The 23502-nt window shown below is 42.4% G+C and overlaps 3 protein-coding genes across 3 annotated transcripts; 2 read left to right on the top strand and 1 right to left on the bottom strand.

The window, feature by feature from the left end:
* Nucleotides 1–2962: 2962 nt before the first annotated feature.
* Nucleotides 2963–7389, bottom strand: phf23b (PHD finger protein 23b). Its single transcript, XM_070993464.1, has 5 exons — nucleotides 7250–7389; nucleotides 5905–5936; nucleotides 5694–5786; nucleotides 4971–5586; nucleotides 2963–4793 (listed from the first exon to the last, which is right to left on the bottom strand). The coding sequence occupies exons 1-5, from the start codon at nucleotides 7275–7277 to the stop codon at nucleotides 4600–4602; spliced, it is 963 nt and encodes a 320-aa protein (XP_070849565.1). The 5' UTR covers nucleotides 7278–7389; the 3' UTR covers nucleotides 2963–4599.
* A 391-nt stretch (nucleotides 7390–7780) lies between these two features.
* On the top strand, nucleotides 7781–10384 carry elp5 (elongator acetyltransferase complex subunit 5). The gene is made up of 8 exons (XM_070993465.1): nucleotides 7781–8303; nucleotides 8418–8478; nucleotides 8590–8670; nucleotides 8822–9033; nucleotides 9295–9470; nucleotides 9551–9646; nucleotides 9752–9852; nucleotides 9981–10384. The coding sequence occupies exons 1-8, from the start codon at nucleotides 8249–8251 to the stop codon at nucleotides 10087–10089; spliced, it is 891 nt and encodes a 296-aa protein (XP_070849566.1). The 5' UTR covers nucleotides 7781–8248; the 3' UTR covers nucleotides 10090–10384.
* Nucleotides 10385–11133: 749 nt separating this feature from the next.
* LOC139351689 (CTD nuclear envelope phosphatase 1A) lies at nucleotides 11134–21498 on the top strand. The gene is made up of 8 exons (XM_070993694.1): nucleotides 11134–11884; nucleotides 15006–15072; nucleotides 17512–17630; nucleotides 17741–17812; nucleotides 18080–18196; nucleotides 18411–18522; nucleotides 19548–19632; nucleotides 20190–21498. The coding sequence occupies exons 1-8, from the start codon at nucleotides 11780–11782 to the stop codon at nucleotides 20248–20250; spliced, it is 738 nt and encodes a 245-aa protein (XP_070849795.1). The 5' UTR covers nucleotides 11134–11779; the 3' UTR covers nucleotides 20251–21498.
* The last annotated feature ends 2004 nt before the right edge of the window (nucleotides 21499–23502 follow it).

Below are 23502 nucleotides of genomic sequence, written 5' to 3'. Positions count from 1 at the left end.
CCTCCGCCCCATCCTCCGCCAATCTCTGCATCCATCCCTGCTGCACTGTCTCCTCTCTGTTTTGTTTTCTGCAGACAGAGGCAGCAGGCGGGCGGAGGAGGGGTGGAGGCTGTTGTGTGTGGTCTGGATTGGGTGGCCATCCGCCGGTGAAGTCGGGCGAAGCAGAGTGATCAAGTTTTCCAGATTACCACACACACTGGGGTCCTGATACCATCTCTGATCTCTGCCTCCGAGCTTTGCTTCAGGTCGTTCAAACCCAAACACAGTCGATTACTGCAGCTGTGAATATTGAATTAATTGATTAGTTAATTGACTTAAATTGAGTGTCAATTAAGTATTTATTATTTATATTATTTATCATGTAAAAATGCCAAATACTTGCTCCATTTCCTTAATAATTTTTATGGTTATTGTAGTTTAAATATGTCACCTTTTGGCTTTGATACTTTTTAATGGCATTCATCATTATTTTGGACACTTGACAGATTTATTAATCATTAATTTATTTACTGTTACAGGCTAACAGGGATGACTTAGTCCAAAGGTTGAGTTCAGTTATTTGACTTTTAGGACTCAGAAAAAGAAAAAAAAACAATATGTGACAAGATGGATCTTAGCAATGCACCATTGTTTTATAAAATGATGCTGTCCAAATGAATGATTCAATGAGCAAAACAACAAATAAAAGTAAAAGTTAAATCAGTCATTAAGTTCTTGGTGTATATATGTGAAGAGCTTTATCTGATGTATAACAGTGGGAAATGGCATTCATTGCAATAAATTTTGTATTTTAGATTAAATTTTGCATAAATTTCCCACATTGTGTTTAATGAAAAATAGAATATCTTATCATCATGATATTGATTGCAGCCATATCCCCCAGGAAAAAAAACTATTTCATATGAGAGGATGTTAAAGACAAGTGGCTCATGTGGTTAAAAAAAAAAAAAAGTTGATATGAAGATGAGAGCAAACCAGCTGAAACCAGCCTGAGGGTAACGCATCACCCCAAGGCAAGCCTGTAAACAGCAAGCTGCTCAACAATGATCTTATCTTGCTCTCATCTTCCCCGTATCAGCTGTGGGGAAAATGGAAGAGGGCGTGAGGCGACGTGCGTGCGTATATGTATGTGCGTTTGTCAAGGCATGTTGTCAGCATTTCAGATCTCTTAAGGCTGGCTGCAGAGGTTTGACACGAATGATGACAATGCCAGGCGGCAGATGTAATTGGCATGTCTGAGGTCATGCTCTTACACACACACACACACACACACACACACACACTCACTTAGCCTAAACAGCCCTCGATGCCAGTCCCATAATATAAACCCACCCTACATGCGTGTCTACAAATACCCTCCACACTGGCCAGCAGCTCAGAAGACGCAGAGCTGCGACCATCATCAGCTTTGAGCACAGAACTCCATTGACAAAACACACGATTTAAGGTGAGCATGCGTTTCCTTTTAAAATTCAACGCTTGTGAGTTACTGCTACTGACTCTGACTATCTCGCTCTGTTCAGATGCTTTGCTCCAGGTGTGTGCTACCTTTCCTGGCTCTTTACATGCTGCTGGAGGAGATATCTGCAGCTGTGTTGCCAAGCAAATTCAGAAGGGTAGGCCTTTCAGCACAACCTCCTTGTCAGCTTTTGGGTGACAAGGAGGTCACTCAGTCCTGCTGCAGTCACTCAGTCCTGTGCAGCCTGTGTTATAATTTGCTTATCCTCTTCAGGAAGTCAGCTGGCTGGACCAAGAGCTCTTCCCCCGCCTGCTGGATCGCTCGGACCAGAGAGACCTGTCCGTGGGTGACGCTGGGGAGATGGGCAGGGATGTGAACGGCCGCAACTCTCATTCAGAGACCTTGCTCGCCCCAACACAGCACCTTTCTGTCCAGCAGTTCCAGTACCGGCGTAAACCCAATGAAAAGAGGTACATGATGCTTCGTATCATGCAGTTTGAATGGTTTTAGACTTGTGGAGGGTAATAAAAGTAATGCAGGAAACAAAGACATTATAAAATGTGACTTGTGTCTAATGAATAAATCAGTGTAATTGAAAATGTATTTAACAATTTAAGAAACTCCAGCACCTGAATCAATGTGAACATCCTGTTTCCTGAAATTACAAATATTTAATTCAGCTGGGCAAAAAGTCTATTTCACTTTAAGACATTTAGATTCTTGTTGCTTTTTGTGTATTTCTGTTCTTTTAAATAAGCATCAAGTTTCATCTTTGGCGCCTGCGGTCCACAGTGAACAGATAGTATGAATGAAAAGTATAAATGACATATTTTCAGTCGCTGGTCCTCACAGAAAAGACGTGTGTTGGACTGAGCTTGTCTTTCTTCTACCGATGTGTCCACAGGAGGAAGGTTGCTCCTCTGGACTCCATCAGCAGCTTTCAAATGTCCAGTTTCCGAAACCGAAAGGTGAGTCGCAAGAGGGAAGTGCTGTGGGGAAAACTGTTGATAGAGAAACGTTAGAGGCTAAACCGAGAGGAATAAGTCAAACACATCATCCAGCGTATTCAGTTGTACTCTTTACACAGCCTGTACCACAATGAGATTTGAATACCACCTGCTCTATACACAGCGTTAGCATATGTACACAGTGTGGTACAGTTTAAAGCGCGATGAAGCGTTTAAATGCTAAGTTGAACAGACTTGAACATCCAGGTCTTGACTTGCACGTCTTGCCCAAGATTTCCATGACATTAGCTTTTCTTTTGTGGGATGAAAAACTGTATGTTTGTGTTCCAGGATGAGCCTGACATCCACTGGGAAGGATACAGGGAATGAAGAGAAACCCCCGACAATTTCCCCTGGTGCCGATCCACATGTCAACTTTTTATATATTGCATATTTATTCATTGTTATTTAACAACTCACTGCCTTCCTAACAAGTGAGATCTGTTGACTCACGCCCCCTAGTGGTAGAAGACACGAACATGACAAACACTGCTGTGTGCCAACAACTGTTTCAAATGTCTTTTTAATATGTTTCTATACAAATGATTAAAAACACCACCTTACCTTCATGTTCCCAAAGACTTTTATTTTTCAAGCTACAATTAAAGAAAACAATATCAGACTGCAGAAAATATAGATTTTGCTTGGGTATTTTCTCTCTTCACTTTCACATATGTACAGTTGTCAAAGAACAGGATATGTACACAAAATTGAAGTTGTAGAGAGAGTGCAACTGCTACTGGAGACTTACCGAGACACTCCCACCAACAAAAGAAAACGCTCATGGTAAAACCAAACAACATAAACAAATGCCACAACCTACGTGGCATCAACTTATTTTCTGTACACTACAACTTTTGTTCTCCATGTGAGACAATCTCATGTCCATTCTCTGATGCGGGGCGCGTATCTCTAATCCCGCTTCTCAGAAAGCTAAGAAATAAACAATTACATGGAACAGAAAAACAAATATTTTACAACCATTCATGAACAAGCCTCAGAGCCACTTCGATATTGTAAAGCACGGCCAAACCATTTGTCTTACAGCAACATCAATCCCTCAGATGAGTTTTTAACATGTAAAAACAAAACAAAAAAATGAAAAAAAAAAAGCACACATGAAACAAAAACATCAAAATGAAATAGCTTTCAATGTAAATGTTGTTCATGTAAATGGCTATCAACGATTAACAAGCCAGACAGGGAGAAACATTAAGCGCTCGATCATGAATGTACACAGCTACATGCTAAGTACAGGTTTAATCAGCCGTAGCTAATCATTTTCCAAATACCATACATATAATGCAGTAGAAACAGTATCTGGGTTTATATTTAAAAAGTGCACTGCCGAAAGCATTGTCTGTGTGCAATTTGAAATGTAGCAATTTAGATGCAACTTCAGATGCAAAATAGTAAATGTTAACAGATTGTATGAATTCAAAGATCACTTATTCTAGAGGAGTGAGATCTCTACATTTTAAAGTTCAGTGACGATCACCGACAACCAAAACTTAAAAAAAAACAAAAAAAACAATCGCCAAAATACGATCAAAAATAAAATGAGCTGCCCACCTTATCACATGCTTCTAAACAAATAACAGGAGTGACATTTTTCATCGCTTAATCTAGAATTTTTGTCCACGTGTAAAACTGGCTTCGATTTAAAGTTGAGAGGAAATTAACTGAAACTTCTTGAGACATTAAAAGGAAACTGTCAGTGATTTGTCGACATCCTCAAGAAATAACTTACCAGTCAAAATGCAACTTCAGTTAAGACGAGACTAAGAGTCAAAATTTACGTGCACATCACCCGCACAGTACACAACAAAAAAGAAGGCCAATTAATAAAGGAATCAATTAGAAACAAATAAATGATGCTCCGCCGTCACTGTTGCCTTCTGTCCAGTTCTTCACAGTAGCCAAAGGGGTGGTTAAAAAAAAAAAAGTAAGAAAAAAAAGTGAGGGATAAATATAAATGGTTGTGATTGTCAAAAGAAATCCTACAAAGTGACAATACAGTTGCCATCCAGTTGATAATTTAGGCTGTTTTGGCTGTAGGCATCAAAGAAAACAAGTGTCAGAGGACAGCAAACACAGGGCGGGCGCCCCGCGTCCCTCCCAGCCTCTTCAACTCTAGGTGTCTTTTTTGTGTCCCGACCGCCGCACGTCCCTGCACTTGTGGCAGTAAAAAATGTCGGGAACGTTGGACTTCTTGATCTTTGCACACGACAAATGCACCCATATGCCGCACTGGTTGCACTCGATCATCGGCCGTCCTGCGAATGGCTTCCCACAGTAACAGGTGATCAAGTCCCATGAATCATCGCCTGCGTTGATGAAGAGAACAGAGTTATAGGATGTTACAGCGGCTAAAAAGTTGTCGATCGGTAAATATTAAGAGCACAACCAAAAAACTATGAGACAGGGTTTAGTACTAAAAATTTCCTTATTAGGTGCAGAGATGATCATCTTAATAAATTGAAGTTATAAGCATAAACTTATACCTGACTCCACCATAATGTCTTCATCAGCGATCCAGGTCTCCCCCTCACTGGAGCTCATCTCTGCTTCCCTGAGGGATTCATCCGGCTGCATCTTCCCCAGGCCCTGTATGCTCGGGGTGGAGCCTCCATGCACCGTCAGGTCGTCTCTGATGGCTCGTACCTCTGTGTGTGTATGCCGTGCCTCAGAGTCTGTCTCACTTTGAGTGACTGAACTTTTGAGCTTCTTGGCTTTCGGCTGTTTTGAGTTTTTGCTGCGTTTGATGCGGGCTCTTTTCTCGCCTTCGCTACTGCCACTATCTGCCGCCATCACGGCAGAACCCAGTGACAACTTTTTCAGTTTTTTGTCCTTCTTGCGCTCTGCCTTAGTGCTGGCCTGGCTCTCGTACAAGGAGTCTTTCAGGCGCATCTTGTCCAGCAGAGTGCTATCAGAGTGCATGCGGCGAATATTTTTGCCCTTGTTTGCTCGAGCTTTGCGGACAAATGTATGGATGGTGTGGATGTCGGAGCTACCGTCTGCCCAAGCATTGCCCGTAGAGCTGCTGCCTCCACCACCTCCATCTGCTGACAACCCTGAACTGTGTGCAGAGCTGGATGATGTTGGGGACCATGAACTTTCCTACAAGATGACAAGAAAGAAAAATGTTGGTGATCCTTCACAGCGTGAGCAAGACAGGGCAATGACAGTCATTTCTAATATCCACAGTGACATTCATGGCTGCTTACCTCTTTTGGACTGGGGATGTAGCCAGCATATGCCAGGACAAAGCTGCAGAACTTGTTGAAGTCCTCTACAGTCCTCTTTTTCCTCTCTGGGGGCTACAGAAAGCACAGCCTTTGTGTAAGAAAATGAAGCTAAACCTAACAGGCTCCAACAAAAGACAGCTACTCAGTGAACTACACAAGAGTATTCAGAGTAACATTACAGAGTACTCACCAGAGGTTCCGTTTTGCACGTCAACAGTGAATCTGGCGGAGGAGAAAAAATAAGATCAATTATGTCAAAGTAAAAAAGTCAACCATTCGCTAATCGTGTTCACGCAAACAGCGTCTACACAGAATCACTTAAACCACTGTTGCCTGGGTGTGATGACACACATGTGGACAAACACTAGCATTAGCTTGCTAACACGGCTCAACAGCTTCATCGGGGATATTACTTATTAGTATGCGGAGCTCAATTAAGAGCCGTGTTTCCTCAGGAACATTAAATTAACCGTCAGAGTTTAACCGTTTAAACCAAAAACAAGCAAGTCGCTCATCGTACGTCAACGCGAGTTGAGTGCCAACAAGCGCAACCGGTGTCACTTGGTCACTATCTGAACTTTACACGAAGTCTGCATGTTTCGGTATCAGCCACGAATAATAGTTTCTCGATTTTAAATCGACTTTAACTAAATAACCGATTCCGTAAAAGTGCAGCTAACAAAGCGCAGTTTGTTGCTGCCAAGCTTTAAACTTGCCATATTGTATTGTCTGGTTGCTACCAGCTAACGCTAGCTGACATTTAGAGGAGAAGCTAACAACACGTTATGGAGTTTGCAGCGATATCGGCAAACAAGGTTTCGACTTGTGTGAACTCCTTAATGGCCGACATATTAACAAACTGCAACTGAATTGGACATTGTTAACGGCTATGCTTAATTATTACTGACGTTAACTTGAAACAACCAGACACTCGGGCAGCTAGCTAATCACGCTAACTTTCTTGAAATGGAAGTGGGAGAGGCTCATTAGCCAAACTAGCTTGGTGTTAGCAAGATGCGACGTTTAACGCTAATCGTCCGTGTTGTCAGCATCGAAGTTTGAGCTCATGTTAAAAATTGTGTTTTTCGGGGCAGACAGGTGAGCTAAATTAATTTACAAATGACAACACAAAGGGTGTTTCAGTAAGGTGGTAGGGTAATGTAGGCTACCTCAGCTATTGGCTATTAACGTTAAGCTAGAACGGCGCGTTAAATAGCAAGCTAACATAACTGCCCAATAAATGCATTACTAATAGATTAGCTACACCAATCGCAACAAAACTTATTATATTCACTTTAACACAGCTTTCGTGGCATTTTGACGACAGACATAAGCTGATCGATACCAAGTCCTGTTGTTAATACATCATACGCAACCAAACGTAACATTAGCGTTACACAGAACTTACGGTAGGTTAGCCATCTTAATGTCCGCAAAGCACATCAGACAGATTTCAACAGTGAACAGATTAACATCACATGGGAACTGTTATTTTTTTACTGTTATTTTTCAACACTGATGGTAGTGAAACATACCTTGGTGCTCAGACATTATGTCGAGCATTGTCGCCTCACCAACAAGGCCTCGATCCAAGAAACAGAAGCAGCAGGCGAGCTAGCCGGAGTAGCGGCCGTCGCGCTGTCCCTTCCCCCGGCGTGGCTGCACCTTACCGGGCAACTTTAGCAGCAGCAAGCCAAGGGCGCGGAAGACCGAAGAGACTCGTCCTTAAAAAAAAACACTCCACTGTGGGTCAAAGTTGCAATATTTCCTCGCTGGGGACCCGTTACAACAGCTAACGTTAACGCATTTGAAGCAATCCGCCTGTGAACTGTCGCCACACTAACGTTATTAGCCCGACAAAATACTAATTCCTCTGTCGCTTAACGTCCTGTTCTTATAGCTTCTTTTTCTTCGTCACTGCATTTATATAACCCTCGGTATTGAATTGTGTCAGCACTGTAAAAACTCCTCAGATCAACGCGAGTACTACTGGCTGTAGGTCCATAATGGGAACTTCTCCGATTGAGTTTTTTTCGTTTCTTCGCTGTACGCACAAAAAACGACTGGAGTTTTGACTTTATTCCGCACGGTCTTCTCCGTGCGCGGCAGAAACCTCTTGAGGCTGCCAGCGCAGTGCTTCCTCCGCGGTGTACTGGGTAATGTAGTTTATTGTGGAGTCATTCCTCCCGCTACAAGCACAGTTCGTAAATGCTGCTGAACTACATTTCCCACCTATGGTTGACGTCAGGTTGAACTGTGGGATATGCCGTTTTTGAGTGCGTACAGTCCAAACATGCTACTTAGCGAAAATACAGCACATGAATTGGGCAGAGAAAGCTTTATTTTCTATGAAAGTTAAGTTGAAGCGACTGTAGGTGCTCGCCATTCTGAACTTCGAGGGATGTCGTTCTTCTGTCGTTGATTTACTGAGTTGTCCGAGTTTTTATTATGGTACTCACGTTTAAATAGGTTGTAAGTCAGAAGCATGCTAACCTGCTGAAGCTACCTGGACCTCCTACAGTTTACTGAGTACCATGTTGACTGAATTACTGCAAGGCACTGATGGTGGAGGCTTTCTAATAATACAAGGTACATGCTTTAAATGTTTTAGATTTTAAGTCTAAATTGAAAACGAGCAGTTATCTGCGTGAAGCGATGCAATAGCACCCGGTAATGTCACGGAATTTATACTTGTATTGACAGATACTGCTAGTTTTTCTGGGCGACACCTCCTGAAGAGTTTCATCAATGCTGCGTTGAACAGGTATTTAAAGAAATTGTGGTGACTGCTTGGTCATGTACTATCATTAATTAATGTTTCTAAGTATGTGCTAAAAAACAATCACACTAAAACCTGCCTTTGTTCTGCATGTAGGGAGGAGGCTGTTCATGTCCTGGGTTTTGAGGTCAGTGAAGAAGAGTTGAAAGATGGATTGAAAGGATCAAACATTCAGAGGTAACTAAGATTACTGTGGAAACAGTTAGCCCATCAACAGTTAGTTAAGTTAATAACCACATACTTTGATGCTGGTTTACAGTACATCTCATTTATCAAGCAAAATGTAAGGTTCAAACTGACCACTGATCATCTGTTTTTGTCTCTTCAGCCTACACTTTCACAGTGCCTATACAGACCCGCTTGGCTGGACTGATAACCCAGCGTTCACAGTTCACCAGTTCCATGTGGAGGAACTGACACATCTGGTCAAGCAGACATCACACCTCAAACCAGCTACCCTAGTGATCGACTCTCTGTCATGGATTTTGAGACATCTCAGTCCTCCTGCTGTGTGCAAGACTCTTCAGCAACTTAGAAAAGGTGATAAATTGTCTTCTTAATGTCTGTATTTTTTGTAGAGTTACTGAATGAATGAAGGTGTGACACCCAGGCTGTAAGAGTCATTGTAAAGCTTCCATCTTTCACAGCCTTTTGAGAGAAATCGAGTACAATAAAATATTTTAAAAAAGCTGCACCATCTTATTGTCAAACAAATTATCTTGGCTGACTTATTTTAGAGTGTAACTTTTAAGCCATGCAGTAATTCCACTGTTTAAAAGTCTTTTTCTGTCTTTTCATTAGGGGGAGCTGTGAGAGCTATTATCAGCCTGCTCCACGCAGACATGCATCAGAAGGGCACTGTGGGAAGCATATGCCATTTGGCTACTTCTGTAATCACCGTAGCACCTGGGATGAAGGGAGACGAAGCAGTGGCAAAGATATCAAAGCGCTCAAAATCAGGGAAAGTTATGCAAGATGTAAGCAGTGTTTCCTTTGTCATGACTGCTTTGTGCTCACACACTGTGAAAAAGTATTGATAACTTTTTTTTGTCCTCAGGAGGAGATTTTTAGCCTGAAAGAGGATCTTTCTGTTATAGTACAGAGCAGGCCCAGTCAACTTGGACCCAAACAGACTGACCCTGAGGAACAGGAGGTGCATTATAATACATGTACATATAATACATTCACACCACATAAAGCCATAAAGATAGGGATCAGATATTGCAGGACTGAAAGTGTAATTTTTGTGCTTCAATAGGCGGACCCAACAGCTAACTTGACTTTCAACCTTCGACTCTCTGACACAGAGCGCCAGGCCAAGGAGAAACTGGCACTTCCCTTTGTCTTCAGCAAAGAGAAGTGAGACACATGACAATTGTCATGTTTGTCAAGCATTTTTTTTCCATTCCATGTTTTATTTCTTTTCTTTTTTTATTTACAGAAACCTAAAAACACTCTAAGACACTGTCCCCTTTTTATGCTCATAGGAAAACAGCTCTGCTCCACTCAGGCCCAGGATCAGGACGAATTCTGTATGAGCCTGATGCCAACGACGACTATGACCAGGAGGACCCTGATGATGATCTCGACGTGTAGGGTTAGGATATAAAACCCACCGAAGGCACAGAAGATCCATGTTTCATGTCCTCTTTGCCATTTGAGACATTTGAGTCCTTTTCAGTAGTGACAATTTTAAGCCTTACCACCATCTCATGGAGCTTTGAAGATATAAAAAAAAATGCACAATATTGCCGTAAAAAAGTCTGTATCGTCTTTATTAAATGATTTTTATCTAAGAGTTTAATGTCTAGAGTCTAATGTTATTTTTCACCTTAATTCTTTCTTCAGTTTTTTATTATTATTGAATAAATTTATGCTTTCATCACAGTCATATATACTTGCTATTGGACTGAGTTGCTTGAACACTATCATCCAAGTGACCCTTTTGAGTTAAAGACAAAAGATGCAAGGGGGTGACAAGATGATTAAAGTACAGCCAAACATTGTAATCACTATGAAGTAAATACAGACCTCTCTGTACCATAATTGGAAGTAATGGCAATGATATTAATTTATATGATTACATGCCAATTTATAGATTCTAGATTTATGATTTCTAGGTTTTACATAATCATTTTACTGTATGTTGATGAATTTGGATTTCTTGACTTCCAGTGAAACCATTTCCATTTGAAACCATTTCATTATAAGTATCTTCTTCATATCATTAGTGCTGTATGCATGGCATTGTCAGAGGGGGTTGATTGTAATTTGAAGTAATTCATTTAGCCCAAGTCTAGTGACAGCTGTAAAAGCTGTCATTTCTAAATATTATATAAAGTGCTTCTAAAAAGAATTCACCCACGAACAGTCACATGTTCATATCGTATTGTTTTACAACTTTGACTAAGTGCCATAATGAATTTTGTCGACACCAACCAGGCCGCTGTCAAAATAAGAGCAAAGCCTTTCCTGTACATACAGCCGCACTCCACCCAGAAAGAAAGTAGCAGAAAATATTCAGAACGAACTACGACTGATTAGAAAACTCCTTCATTTTAACAGTCTTTGATCAGGATCGCACTCTTGCTCGTCCACGTCTGTTTATTTTCTTTCCACGTGGACGTGCTGCGCGCAACCACAGGATTCCTCGCGGAAGTGACGGCAAGGCGGCGATGGCGGCTCGCAGTTTCATTCCGGATTTCCACTGGACTACAAACTGATTTTAACCGAGCCGGTTAGACTTTTGGGGAACTTTTGTAAAGCTGTCTCCCTTCGGACTCTGCACAGAGTGAAGTCGAGTTGAAGCGGTCCTTGGTATCAAGCGGCCCCACAGCTTTTTTGGGGTATTTTTGTCCTAGGTTCAAGGTGGTCACCCTGTCGAGCTAGCGGTAGCTTGGTGGCTGCAAGCTAACGTTAGTTGGTACACAGCTAGCTCCTGAGCTAGCTTGTCAACGAGCTGCGTGCTAAGGTCCATACAACACAGCAGTCGTCGTTCAGCAGCTTTTCTTTTGACCACGTCCACGTTTTTCTTTCATAGTTACAATGAAAATGCACTCTATTAAATGTTAGTCGTGCCACAAGTGTGCAGAGCGAGGTACTCACACGTTTGCTTGGCCTCTTGTTAATTTGAATTGCTAGTTTGGCGGCTGTGGCTAAAGACGGATTTTGACTCTCACTAGCAAGCAAGTTCCTTCAGTAATTGTCCCAACAACTTCGGGCAAAAGCGTGCTATCAGCTGAGAATTGAAGTTGAGTTGCTGTGGGGTCTTTGCGTGCTCATCAACATGCTGAAGACCCGGCAGTGTTTACTCGGCATCCGCACTTTTCTCGGCGTAACGTCGAGAATATGGGGCTTCATCATGTACATCCTCAGGAAGCACCTACGAACGGTGAGATGGAGTTTGAAAATATTTGGCATTTGATGGTGTTGTGTTTCTGTGATAAGTGAGCAAAATCTTTGTGTTGCCATGGTTCCCATGTGCTTAAACATTATTTTTCAGATCACGTCCACCTGTAGGGATGCTCAGTTGGCTCTCAGAGGGCGAGATTACCTGTGTTTCTCACCTGTGCTGCACGGCCCTGTCTTATTATGCGCTTCCATCATGACGGTTAAACCAAACAATCTGAAAATGATGTGTGAGTGAATCCCTCTGGCTGAGTAGCCTCAGCCTCCTACTTAGGCTCAGTAACAGCAGTGTCAATTTATTGCTATATCATCCAGCATAAAGATAGCTCGGGGTATCTAAATTTTCATTTTTTAAGACTATAGTAAATAGCATAAACACATTTGCAACAGAAGAAGTACGCAAAGTGCCACACAGGAGGTAAATGAATGAGAAAATGAGAAAAGCAGACTTTTTCCCAGAGCCCAGGTGTAGGTATGAAAATAGTTTGTTTAGTTTGACTGACAGCCTGAAACCATAGGATATTAAGAATGATAATCAGTAAAACAAAACCAGCACAGCCTCACATTTATGAAGCTAAAACCACATAATGTTTGGTATTTTTTCTTTGATTAATGGCTGCAACAGTAAATGGATTAACAGTATTGCTGCAGATTAACTTTTGGATGGTTGATTAATGGATTAATGGAGTGACTGTTTGAGCTCTTAAATAATGTATCTAGGTGTTCGTTTTTGTGTGGTGAGATAGTGTGAATGAATGGCTCATTCAGCCACAGTGCGAAGAGGAAACCTCCCACATCCCAACGCTAAATTCGAGGAGCAGCCAGCACAAGCCCGCAGGTCACCTTCAATTGCTTGCAAATGCCTCCACAATAAACATGGCGTTTAACGTGACAGAAGCCACCTGCTTGTAACTTAGACACACACACAGGTGTTGTCAAGTTGTTAATAGACGTGCATATGTGATGTAATACGAGTGGACTTCGACTCTAGCTCCGTATCAAGCCAACAAAGCTTGGAGGAGTGCCCGTGTGTTGTAATTGTCTTGCTGTTTGTGGTTTGTCTGCAGTTTATTGTGTGGCAGTAACACTTGCTGGCAGTCAACAGGCCCTGAGAGTGAGTAGTCCAGTCCATGTTGTGGCTGAAGTGAGAGGGATTATGTCAGCACAGAGAGCGCACTGTTCTCTTTCCCTCCCTCTGTTTCTCTCATTTTCACTCACAGTTAAGCTCAGTTGTTTACTTTATGCGAAGCACTGGAACAATGTCATGATCCAGCGGCCGTCTGTGTAGCCAGAAATGTACCTTACAGTAGGAGATCCTATAGGTGGCGACCACATAAATATGACAGGTGATCCGGTGAGGATGTTAAGACCTAACCCACTCTGTAGCTTTAAATCACGAGTATTAATCTAAATTTTGAGTGCCCCAGTTTGTCATAACTATGATGAGCCCTTTTATAAATCTATAATCCCTGTGGTAATTCGTGTTGTCTGTGAATAAGGTAGGGCTCAAGGTATTTCCCTTCATGAAGACCACAATGCTAAAGTGACCCGATTAAAAAAATTGGATCAATAAAAGCTTTACTGGATTATGAATATTAATACCAGGTCATAATCCAGTGCGCGCCACTATGTGTCAACAGATGATGAGAGGGATGTTTGTTAGTCTTGCCGACAACAGTGTTGCCAAGTGGTTTTGCTCATCATCTCCTGCGCGAGCGTGTACTTAGTGCTGAAACAATTAGCTAATCAAGCAAAAATGAAAGACACACAAAATGAATCTGCAACAGTTTTGATAATCAGCTCGTCATTAATGTAATTTTTTAAGCAAAATGCCCCGAATTGTTTGCTGCTTTTTTGAGTCTTATGTGATAGTAACCTTAATATCTTTGGGTTTTGTACTGTTGGTCGACCAAAACAAGCTTTTTTAATATGTCAGTTAGGGTTCTGGAACCAAATCATTAATCAGTAAATCAAGAAAATAATCCACAAATTGGTCAGTAATTAAAACAATATTCGATAGCAGCCCAAGTTTATAGTTTATTTGAAGTAATTTAGGAAATCTACCAAGTCCACCAGGTTACAGCTGCACAGATCACTGGTTGCTTATCATTATAAATGGAAGAGTTTTTTGGCTGTCGGGTTAAGAGAGCAAAATTAATTGAAATGTTAGATGTAGCCGTCGTCTGGAGCCAAAGGACTCAGTCTGAGCTTGCAGGCCTGGGGTCCAGATGGACTATCTTGGAGGTGCAGAGAGCTGAGTCGAGGGTGAGGTCCCCCGTGGTGCCCAGCAGCTGCTGGCACAAGTAGGCTTCCCCCAAGCAGACTCTGCCAGGGAGCAGTGGGAGGGGACACAGAGGGAGGCCCTGTCCAAGGCTTAGGTACCGAGCAGCCCAGGCTCAGTCAAAGTCACCCTGCAAGTCTGCCTTTCTGTGTGTGCCCCATGCGCCGCTGACACCCACCGACAGCTGGGGGGGATAAAAATAGCCCTGTGAAGAAAAGTGCAGAGCCCCTGGGCAAGAGCGACACTGGAAAGGATCCTCTCTGTAGTCACTCTGACCAGAGCAGAGCAAGGAAGTTTGAGAGGAGTCATTGGGTGGACACAGCTGAATGCATTTCAGTATGGCGTCCTGCGCTGTTCTCTTTCCGAAACTTTGAAGTAAAGCAGCAAAAGAGAGACCATTTCCTGATAATATGTGATCTGAAGGCTTAAATCTAAGTTTGGGGATTTCAGGACTTCAAAGTGTTTCAGATCTTCACGGATATATTGGTGTTACATCTGATAAAAATCATCCGTACCTCCGTTATGTTTTAACTGTGATGCTTTTTTTCAAATTGTATTTTGGGTTGCAGCAAATAAAATGATGTGAAGACTCTTTGTGCCCTAAACTATACCAAAAACACGAATAATGGCCTTCTGTGTGAAATCACACAAAATGACATTTCCTTGGAAATGCAGATGAAGGAAAGTAGTTCCCCCTTCTCTCACAGATTATCACTCACACATTTGAAAGCTATGCGTAATTCATTATTGCTCAGTATGTGTATGGTTTGTCCTGATAGCTTAAGGCCTGTCTGACTGTTGCGTTTGCCTTGTTCATTTGCAGATAATCCAGTATCAGACGGTGCGATACGACACTTTGCCTCTGTCACCTGTCTCCAGAAACAGACTCAGTGAGTACATGATTGTTTTCACCAATCAGCTGCTCAGTTCAGTTTTCTGGGCCCTTACCGAAGACTGTCAGGAATTGTAGACATTGTTGGACACATTTGTTTTGATGTGATACGAGATAGTGGAGACACTAACACAGCATACTTGTAATGTTGAAATTGAAGTAGAGGTTAAACCAGTCTGTCAAGGAAGAAGTGATTGTGCAGAAAAGAAAACTTATCAGCAACACAACACACACTCTCGTGCACAGACACACAGCTTCACCGCTTTCTCAGGGCCTTCCTCACCTCAGACTAAATGAACATGATCATCAGGATTTCTGGACAGACAACCTTACAGAACTCTAATAATATGAGGACACTCAATCATGCTTTCAGCATTTGTGGGTCATCGCTGTATATGTTTTTTAGCGGGGATCAGATGGCTCGATGCAAACCACAGTTGGCCCGTGTTCCCTTTCTCAGTTGTGTGACTGGCAAAGAATGGTTTTGCATGTAAGGAATTTGGCTGAAGGTTACTTACAGCCTTGCATAATTACGATTGAAAGCCAAACAAGTAGTAAGCATACGATTAATTTTGCTGATGGTACACCTGACTTTCATTCAAACATCAGCACACATGTGCAGTGTGACAGTAGTTTACCTGTCAGCAAAGCAAAGGCAGACACCTCCAAAACCACAGCAATGTTGTTCTTGACATTTATGGCGCATTTCCATTACACAGTTCCAGCTCTACTCGACTCGGTTCTACTCTACTCTACTTGGTTTGGTTGAGTTTCCATTACAATTGAGTACTTCATAGTACCTCCTCAACGTAGGCGGGGTCGTCATACCACGGCTGCGCAAAACTGCCATGACGTCAATTTGTACACGACGCAAACAGAGCCGACCTCGTCAACGGACCACGGTAATATTTTACAAGCAGCCATTTCCCTCGAGTGAGAATAAAGTCAGCGGTTGCTGTTGCCCGGCGTTACAATGTAGGGGGCGGGATTGTTTTTCCGGTGTTGGACGTCGCAGACACGACACTCTCCGGCCAATCAGTGGCCAACAGGCTGTTGACGTTACACATATAGTATTGCTTCTACTCGATTGGAACCTCGCCAGAGCAGGTACTAAAAATAGTATCGGGTACCAGGTACTATCCCTAATGGAAACACAAAACAACCGGGTAGAGTAGAGTCGAGTCGAGTCAAGCCGCGCTAGTGGAAATGTGGCATTAGTAAGCTAATGTAAAATGTGTGGTGTCAAATATTTCCAATACTGCACAATGTAAATAGTTTTGACATTAGACCAAGCCTTTACTACGAAAGAGGCAGTCACAGCATCCAGACCACAGTGTTTCTCAAGACCTATAACCATAATGCTAAAATTAAAAGACTGCCTCATTTGGTTATAGACTCTAAGCCGACTACTGTCCCAAAAAAAGCATTCTGAGTAAAAAAGTGAATTATGACAGCAGGCAGAATCTACCCAACACGGTGACATGGTTTCCTGCCCTGACTCTAATAATGACAAGATGTGTTTGTGGTGTGGAAGTGGAGAGGAAATGCTAACTGTTACAGGCAGCACTTAACACTACCGTTGGACTGGTGTGTGCGCTCTGAATGAGCTTCCTTTCTGCCCGTAGAGAGCTCATTCAAACGCAAACTCTTGACTCAGAGAAGGAAGGATTGCATTTCATCTCCACCTCGCCTCTCACTCACGTCAGCTGGAAGTCCTGGTTCGAGTCTCCAGTGAATGAGCGATTCCTTTACGTTCATTTAGCCGCTGTTTTCGCTGACAGAATTAAAGCAGCTGTTTCAACCGTGATCTTCAAAATCTCACATTGTTCTCTCTTGCTAAACAGAATAGGGTCAGCAGAAACATCTTTATTAGGAAGTGACATCCACATCTACTCCAAGTCCTGGCGGCCAAAAAAGCTGCGTTGAAGGGCGGCCTTCTCTTGAATGCTGCCTGTTATACTCGATGTTAAGAGTATTATGGTGTCACTATCTGGAATGTACCAGCATTACCTAAGACCATAATATCCACTTAGTCAAGCTTTTTCCTGATCATGAACCAGCAACTTATTTGTGTGGTAATACAAGAATCTTTTCAGCAAGCCTACTTAATATTCTTTCACATTTTATACCAGGTAGCTCCTTTAGTTTAATGTGTTCAATTTAACTACTAGCAATATGAGCGCTTTGGTGAGTCCAAGATGGCACAGACGTATCTAATGGGTTTCAACGAGTGTGTGTTTACATGCATTTAAGTGGCTGGATTACAGTATGCTTCTTGTAATAACCTGATATCTTCATGTAAAACAGAAACCAGGTTTTTAAAATCAGGGTAAGAAGTTATGTAAATTTTACAGTAACCACCTAATCTGGTTCCTGGTTTCACGTAAATGTACTGAATTAAGAGTCACGACTGTCTGTATTTTATCATAAACTCCAGATGCAGTAAAGAGGAAGATTCTGGTTCTGGACCTGGACGAGACACTGATCCACTCTCACCATGACGGGGTCCTCAGACCCACAGTGAGACCTGGCACGCCGCCAGACTTCATCCTCAAAGTATGAGCATTCGGACACATATGCACATGTTTGAACACATATGTGTGTATTCAAGCCTAAACACAGTCTGTTTACATGAACGGGCTTCTTATGTTTCTCTCTCTATGCAGGTCGTCATTGACAAGCACCCAGTCAGATTCTTCGTCCATAAAAGGCCACACGTTGACTTCTTTTTAGAAGTGGTGAGTGTCAGTCTGTGATCAGCACCGCCGCTTATGTGTTTGAATCCCAGATTAACACGGAAGGGAACAGTAGAGCGCACTGAACCTGAAACATCATTGCTCAGGTCACCTTTTATCCTGCCTGTCCTCGTTCTACTGCGCTCTCACACTACCTGATGTCACAAATCCATCTTTGCTCTGTATAATGATGCTTCGTGACTTACTGTAACGTGTGCACTTATTCCATTGGGACCTCTGTACTTTGTGTGTATGTGTGTGTTTACACAGGTGAGCCAGTGGTATGAACTAGTGGTTTTCACAGCCAGTATGGAGATCTACGGCTCAGCGGTCGCAGACAAGCTGGACAACAACAGGAACATCCTGAAACGCAGATACTACAGACAGGTACTGCTGGGATAGTTTGGGTTTTTGATCCATCTACAGGAGTACATTGCTTTGCTTCTGTGTCAGTATATATTTCTCTAAAGTGGGTGCATGCCAACCTCCATTTACTGTTGCAGAAGCACCTGAACTATCCCTTTAAAACTAAGACTGTCTCTTCATTCTCTCTCCTTTTTGCTGCTGTCAGTAACTTCTGTGTTTTTATTTCTTTTGCCAGCATTGTACATTGGATCTAGGTAGTTATATTAAAGACCTGTCTGTAGTACACGATGACCTGTCCAGTATTGTCATCCTGGACAATTCGCCTGGTGCTTATCGTAGCCATCCAGGTAAGACTCAACGCTCATGGGGTGCACCTCCTGTGCATCAGTCATGCTCTTTCTCTGTCTGTCCCTTTTATGTTTTACACTCGTGTCCAAAGAAAATACTGGAGAGATACATCTGAAATATCTGAAATGCAGTATTACAGTATACAAATAACTGCACAAACGTCAGTGGTTCCCAAGTGTCACGTGGTGCAATGCCTCGACAGGATGGTCGCATGTGACCAGGAGAGAAATGTTTTTTAGAGAACAAGCTTTGTCACAGTGTCAACACATGAGTAACTAATCAGCTGCTGAGTGCCGTACTGGTAAAAGTAAAGCTTCAGTACTATTATTAGTTCCACCTCTGTTTTTCTTGCAATGCTGTCAACGAGGTTAAATGCACAAAATATTCTGGTTTTTGCCCTCATTCCAAAAAAAGACAACAAAAATCTGAACTTTCATAATGTTTAAAAGTCCCACCAGAAATGTGGGTTTTTCTTTGGTGCGTGAAGCTCGGTTCTGATCAACTCATGAACGATAAAGAAATGTTATTGTACTTCCAAAAGGTGCCATGATGCAAAATGTTTGGGAACCACTGACTCATGTGGACTGACCCTCTCAATCCCCAGTAATGTAAAATTAAACAGTCCAGTTTTTCCTTCTTAATCTCACAAACAGTATTGCTCATGCTGCACATAAGCAACGAGAAGACCCATTAAAATATTGTGGGGGTCTTTTGTTCATTTGGAGTAGAGCTTAAACATACTCAGATTGGTAAAAGATTAAGATTTATATTCAGCTGCTTGTTTGTGTTCCGTTCATTTTTTTTTTAACGTACCAAATCAAATGATACCTTGTGATGAGGCAGGAAGAGAAAAAATAACTGAGCGCCTTATTCTCGCTACAAGGCTCGTATTGTAAATGCTTCAACAGTACATTACGTCTGCCGCTCCTCCAACACTCAGCGGCCTCTTTAACAGAGTAGCGGAAAAATCACAACCATGTCCGTTTCTCTGATGTGAATGTCTGGCCTGTTTTCTGCCCTCCAGACAATGCAATACCCATCAAGTCCTGGTTCAGCGACCCTAGTGACACAGCACTTCTTAACTTGCTGCCTATGCTGGATGCACTAAGGTAAAAGGCATAATAAAGTCAGCATGAAAGCAAATAGACAATGCAAACATTTGAGCTCTTGTGTGTACTGTCTGTATTCAAATGTGAGTGCGGTAATGTAGGAGATGCAGCTTAATGACTGATAACATGATTTTACTTATGTAGCCCTTATCAAAGTTTTGGCTTCAGTTAACATGGGCTGCTGATAACAGCTCACTGATATTATTATAGATAAGACAACATTTTAATAAAGCTGTTGACAAAAGTCGTTTCTAATATTATAATAGTCCTGTTTATAAAGTGCACAGCAGACTGGTTGCCTGGTTTGGTTTCATTTTGCCTGAGTCGTAACCTGTCTTAGTGACCCTGCCTGGCAACCCGCACTGTAGTCTGAGATGGTGCCACGCCTGTGCATCCAGACAGATGAACTGTTTGTCAAGGAAGCCATAGAGCAGAGAAATAATATTGACATCAGTCTTCTCAAAGAAAGCAAATATGTGCATTTCTTGTTGAACTATTCCTTTAACGGCAGATCGTCAAAGCACACAGTGTGAAGTAGCTCATCTCTCTCTCCACAGGTTCACTGCTGATGTCCGCTCCGTCCTCAGTCGAAACCTCCACCAGCACCGGCTCTGGTGATTGGCTGAATCGAGAGGGGGTGGGGCTTGTTGACCAGCCTCTTCCTCTCTGCCGGCTTCCATCCCGCCCTCCCCTCCTACACAGACGACCCACCAGCCCTCTCTGAGCCTCTCAGGTGCGTCCTGAGGAGATGAGGGTTGGGGTGAGCGCCTAACATGGGATGAACAGTACGGGAGCACCAGAGCCCAGAAAGTACTGAGGAGGGAGGGGGAGCCACCTTGTTTTTGTTTTTTTTGTTTTTTTGTTTTTTTTTTCCTCGATTCTTTCTTTCTTTTTTTTTTCCAAAACAAACGGAGCCTCTCTGCCTTATCGCTCCTGATACTGACTGTGTGCGTATGAAGATGAGCTTGTACACGTGAGTCGGAGTATGCTTGCTGAGTTCGTTAGTCCCTTTTTAAACTTTTTGGACAGTTGGGAAGGGGGGAAAGAGGAGGATCAGCAAAGCAGCAAAGACAATTCTACATTATTATTTCTTCTTCTTCTCCATCATCACCAGACATTGCACTTACGCAGATGACTCATCAGTTTACTGTCTTAACCTGTCGGAGCAACTGAGATGGGGAAAATAGAAAAAAAGCCCATTTTTAGATCAACCTCATACCCCAACAGTGATTCATTATTTCCAGAGGTACGTTTTTTTTTCCCCCCCGAACAACAACGGATCCACTTAAATGGTGTAACTGATGGACCTTTGCTTGCAACATACCATCCACAGGCGTTTTTCTGGACAAATAGCCGAGCAGCCTGATATTTCTTCTTCTTTTTTTTTTTCTCCGGCCATAACCATCACTCTTTCCCCAAAGCTCCTCACGGGACTCGGTGATAAAGACGACTGAGAAGTTGTGAGAAAAAAAAGAAAAAGAATGGCTTGTAACGATACGTGGACTGCCGTGCCGCCTTTCCATATCTGATTGTTTCTCTATTATAATATATGATAATATGACTTCTGCATACATGACATTTCACTCTCCCCCTTTGCCATTTGATGCCATCCTGATTTCATCTAATAGGAATTGCACTTATTTTTTTCCCCTTCTGTTTTTGTTGCGGTTGGTTTTGTATTTGATTCAAATTTGCGGCTTTCCCTTTTCAGTTTTTACCCGCTCCGCTTCCTGTATGGGTTCAACTATTTGACCCTCCGTCTTTAAATGCCTTCCGAACAATGTCAGTCTTGTCAAGGCTCACAGCGGCTTCTTATTGGCTCTGTCTCCAGGTCTGTGTTACTAATAAAACACTTGTCAGTATCGACCAGTTATTATCCAGCTTGTTTTCTTTTAATGCAGTCCATTCAGTCGTCTTGACTTAACATTTTGCAGCTTGTCAACTGATCGCTTTTGCTGGCGTGATAAAAAGCTCAAATGGATTTTTTTATTTATTTTTTTTTTTTTGCTAATAATCTGCTGCCATCATGTGGTGAGACAGGAAACTGCACTGGTCTGCTTCTTATTCTGCCTTGTTCAGAAGACACAAAATGTAGGTGTGTGTGGGTCAGGTGTTTTCCAAAAATACTTTTCAGCATCAAACTGGAAATTAAAGATTTTTGTGACTGAAGGTATCTACATGGATACTCTCTGCCTACAAATGAAGGCAGCTGATGACATTTGCACTCATTTGAGAGCTGGACTGTGTTGTATGTGGCACTTGAGAGCTTGTCACGTTTGTCTGTGTGTTGATTTACACTCAGCTGGTACACCAAGCTAAAGCTAATGCACCCTTAATACAACAGCCTCACAGTAAATTTATAGTTTATAATGAGAGGTGTTGACTCAACTGCATGATCATTTTGGAGGCTGATGTTTATGTAAGTAATAGAAGCATCACCATGTGTATATAATGCAATAGAGCACCACGAAATACAGCCACCAAACAGCTGAATCACAAGGATCTGAATGGGAGGATTCATTGCATAACTGTCTGAGTGTTAGCTAGGTGTGCCTAATGACCCGGCTACTGAGTGTGTGTACCTGCTGTGACAAATGGCACTTTTTAAAGACACCTGTGCAAATTTAGCAATTTGATTTATTCAGGCAACTTTGTACTTCTAGCTTTTCTTTCACCAGTGCTGATTTTATCAGTCTGCAAAGTGGCCATCACTGTTTTTTTTTAAGCTGAATTTTTGTTGTGGACTTCTCAGCCCACTCAGTCAGAGCACACAGGTAAGTTTCTGAACTCAGATGTTGGTCAGTGTTTAAATGTTAGTGTTCAGTTTAGTCTTGTGCAGAGGTAGACGGTCGTACTGTGGCGGGAACAGAGTATACAATATAGTTGTTTCCCAACACCTCTGCCTCCTCCTGATGGTTTGAAAGTAAAACCGAAAGCTTTAAACAGCAAACGTGTATCTCTCATTGTTTAGAGTGATTTTGCTCCTGTAGACTTTCAAGTTTCACCTCTGTTGTGTTTGTTAACACTTCCTGGGACTGGGGACTTCCAGGGAAGATTGTTTCTCTTGTTTTTTCTCTTCCTGCACCTTCCTTGCAGCGCACACTCATTAGTCTAAGCATATTGCCTGGTGTGAATCTCACAACTTTTTGTTCAACAAATGCTTTTATCCATAGTGACACAGGTGAAGCGATGGAAGCGGTTTCAGAGTAGCGTGAAAACAAGTGTTGCAACACTGATCGAGGCTTGTAAAGTGTGAATTTAAGGAACAATGTCCCGCCTGTCACCAAGATATCAGTCCAGGTTTGCAGCACTGGAGGAAGGAGCTGGAGTCAGGAGAAAGGGCAGTTGGGACTGATGAAGAGTCAAGTTTTTTGTCTGTTGACCAGCCTCCGATGAAGCAGGGCTGAGCTGCAGCCGCTGAGTCGTCTTGCTCTGCTGCAAGACGACTCAGCTTATTGCTTGCTGAGGATCATATCATGGGTTGCATTGGAGGGAGAAGGCGGTACCTTGAATTTGTGGGGGAAAAATTTGGCAAAAATGACTCAGTCCAAGGAGGACATAGTTAGCCTACCGAGGCCTCAGTGCGCTGAGGAGGGAGCAAAGGAAATGTGTCTATAATACTCCATCATCAAGAAATGACATCTGCCATTTATGGTGCAGTGCTGTCATAAGATCCAAAATAAGCCTCATAGTAAGACCCAAGTCCACAAGTGACTCAGCACATTTCATCCTGCGATTAAGCAAAGTGAAACCTGCAATCCCTTCAAAGTCCTTTACATGGAAGAGATGAGGTGAGCATGAACGTATGCTTAAAGCTTTCAAAAGGGCACAAATTTACCAGATTAATGTTTAAAGAAAAATGAAGAGTTT

The sequence above is a fragment of the Chaetodon trifascialis genome, chromosome 23, assembly GCF_039877785.1.
Source record: "Chaetodon trifascialis isolate fChaTrf1 chromosome 23, fChaTrf1.hap1, whole genome shotgun sequence".
In the NCBI taxonomy this organism is placed as follows: domain Eukaryota; kingdom Metazoa; phylum Chordata; class Actinopteri; order Chaetodontiformes; family Chaetodontidae; genus Chaetodon; species Chaetodon trifascialis.
This window is presented reverse-complemented; position numbering and strand designations above follow the sequence as displayed.

Excerpts from the sequence above, each read along its gene's own strand:
- elp5 (XM_070993465.1), top strand. The coding sequence starts at position 8,249 with ATGTTGACTGAATTACTGCAAGGCACTGATGGTGGAGGCTTTCTAATA. Across the intron at positions 8,671-8,821 it reads AAAGGATCAAACATTCAGAG|CCTACACTTTCACAGTGCCT; the intron begins GTAACTAAGATT and ends TTGTCTCTTCAG. Across the intron at positions 9,034-9,294 it reads TCTTCAGCAACTTAGAAAAG|GGGGAGCTGTGAGAGCTATT; the intron begins GTGATAAATTGT and ends TCTTTTCATTAG.
- LOC139351689 (XM_070993694.1), top strand. The coding sequence starts at position 11,780 with ATGCTGAAGACCCGGCAGTGTTTACTCGGCATCCGCACTTTTCTCGGC. Across the intron at positions 18,523-19,547 it reads TGCTTATCGTAGCCATCCAG|ACAATGCAATACCCATCAAG; the intron begins GTAAGACTCAAC and ends TCTGCCCTCCAG. Across the intron at positions 19,633-20,189 it reads CCTATGCTGGATGCACTAAG|GTTCACTGCTGATGTCCGCT; the intron begins GTAAAAGGCATA and ends CTCTCTCCACAG.
- phf23b (XM_070993464.1), bottom strand. The coding sequence starts at position 7,277 with ATGCTCGACATAATGTCTGAGCACCAAG. Across the intron at positions 5,587-5,693 it reads ACATCCCCAGTCCAAAAGAG|GAAAGTTCATGGTCCCCAAC; the intron begins GTAAGCAGCCAT and ends GTCATCTTGTAG. Across the intron at positions 4,794-4,970 it reads AGACATTATGGTGGAGTCAG|GCGATGATTCATGGGACTTG; the intron begins GTATAAGTTTAT and ends TCATCAACGCAG.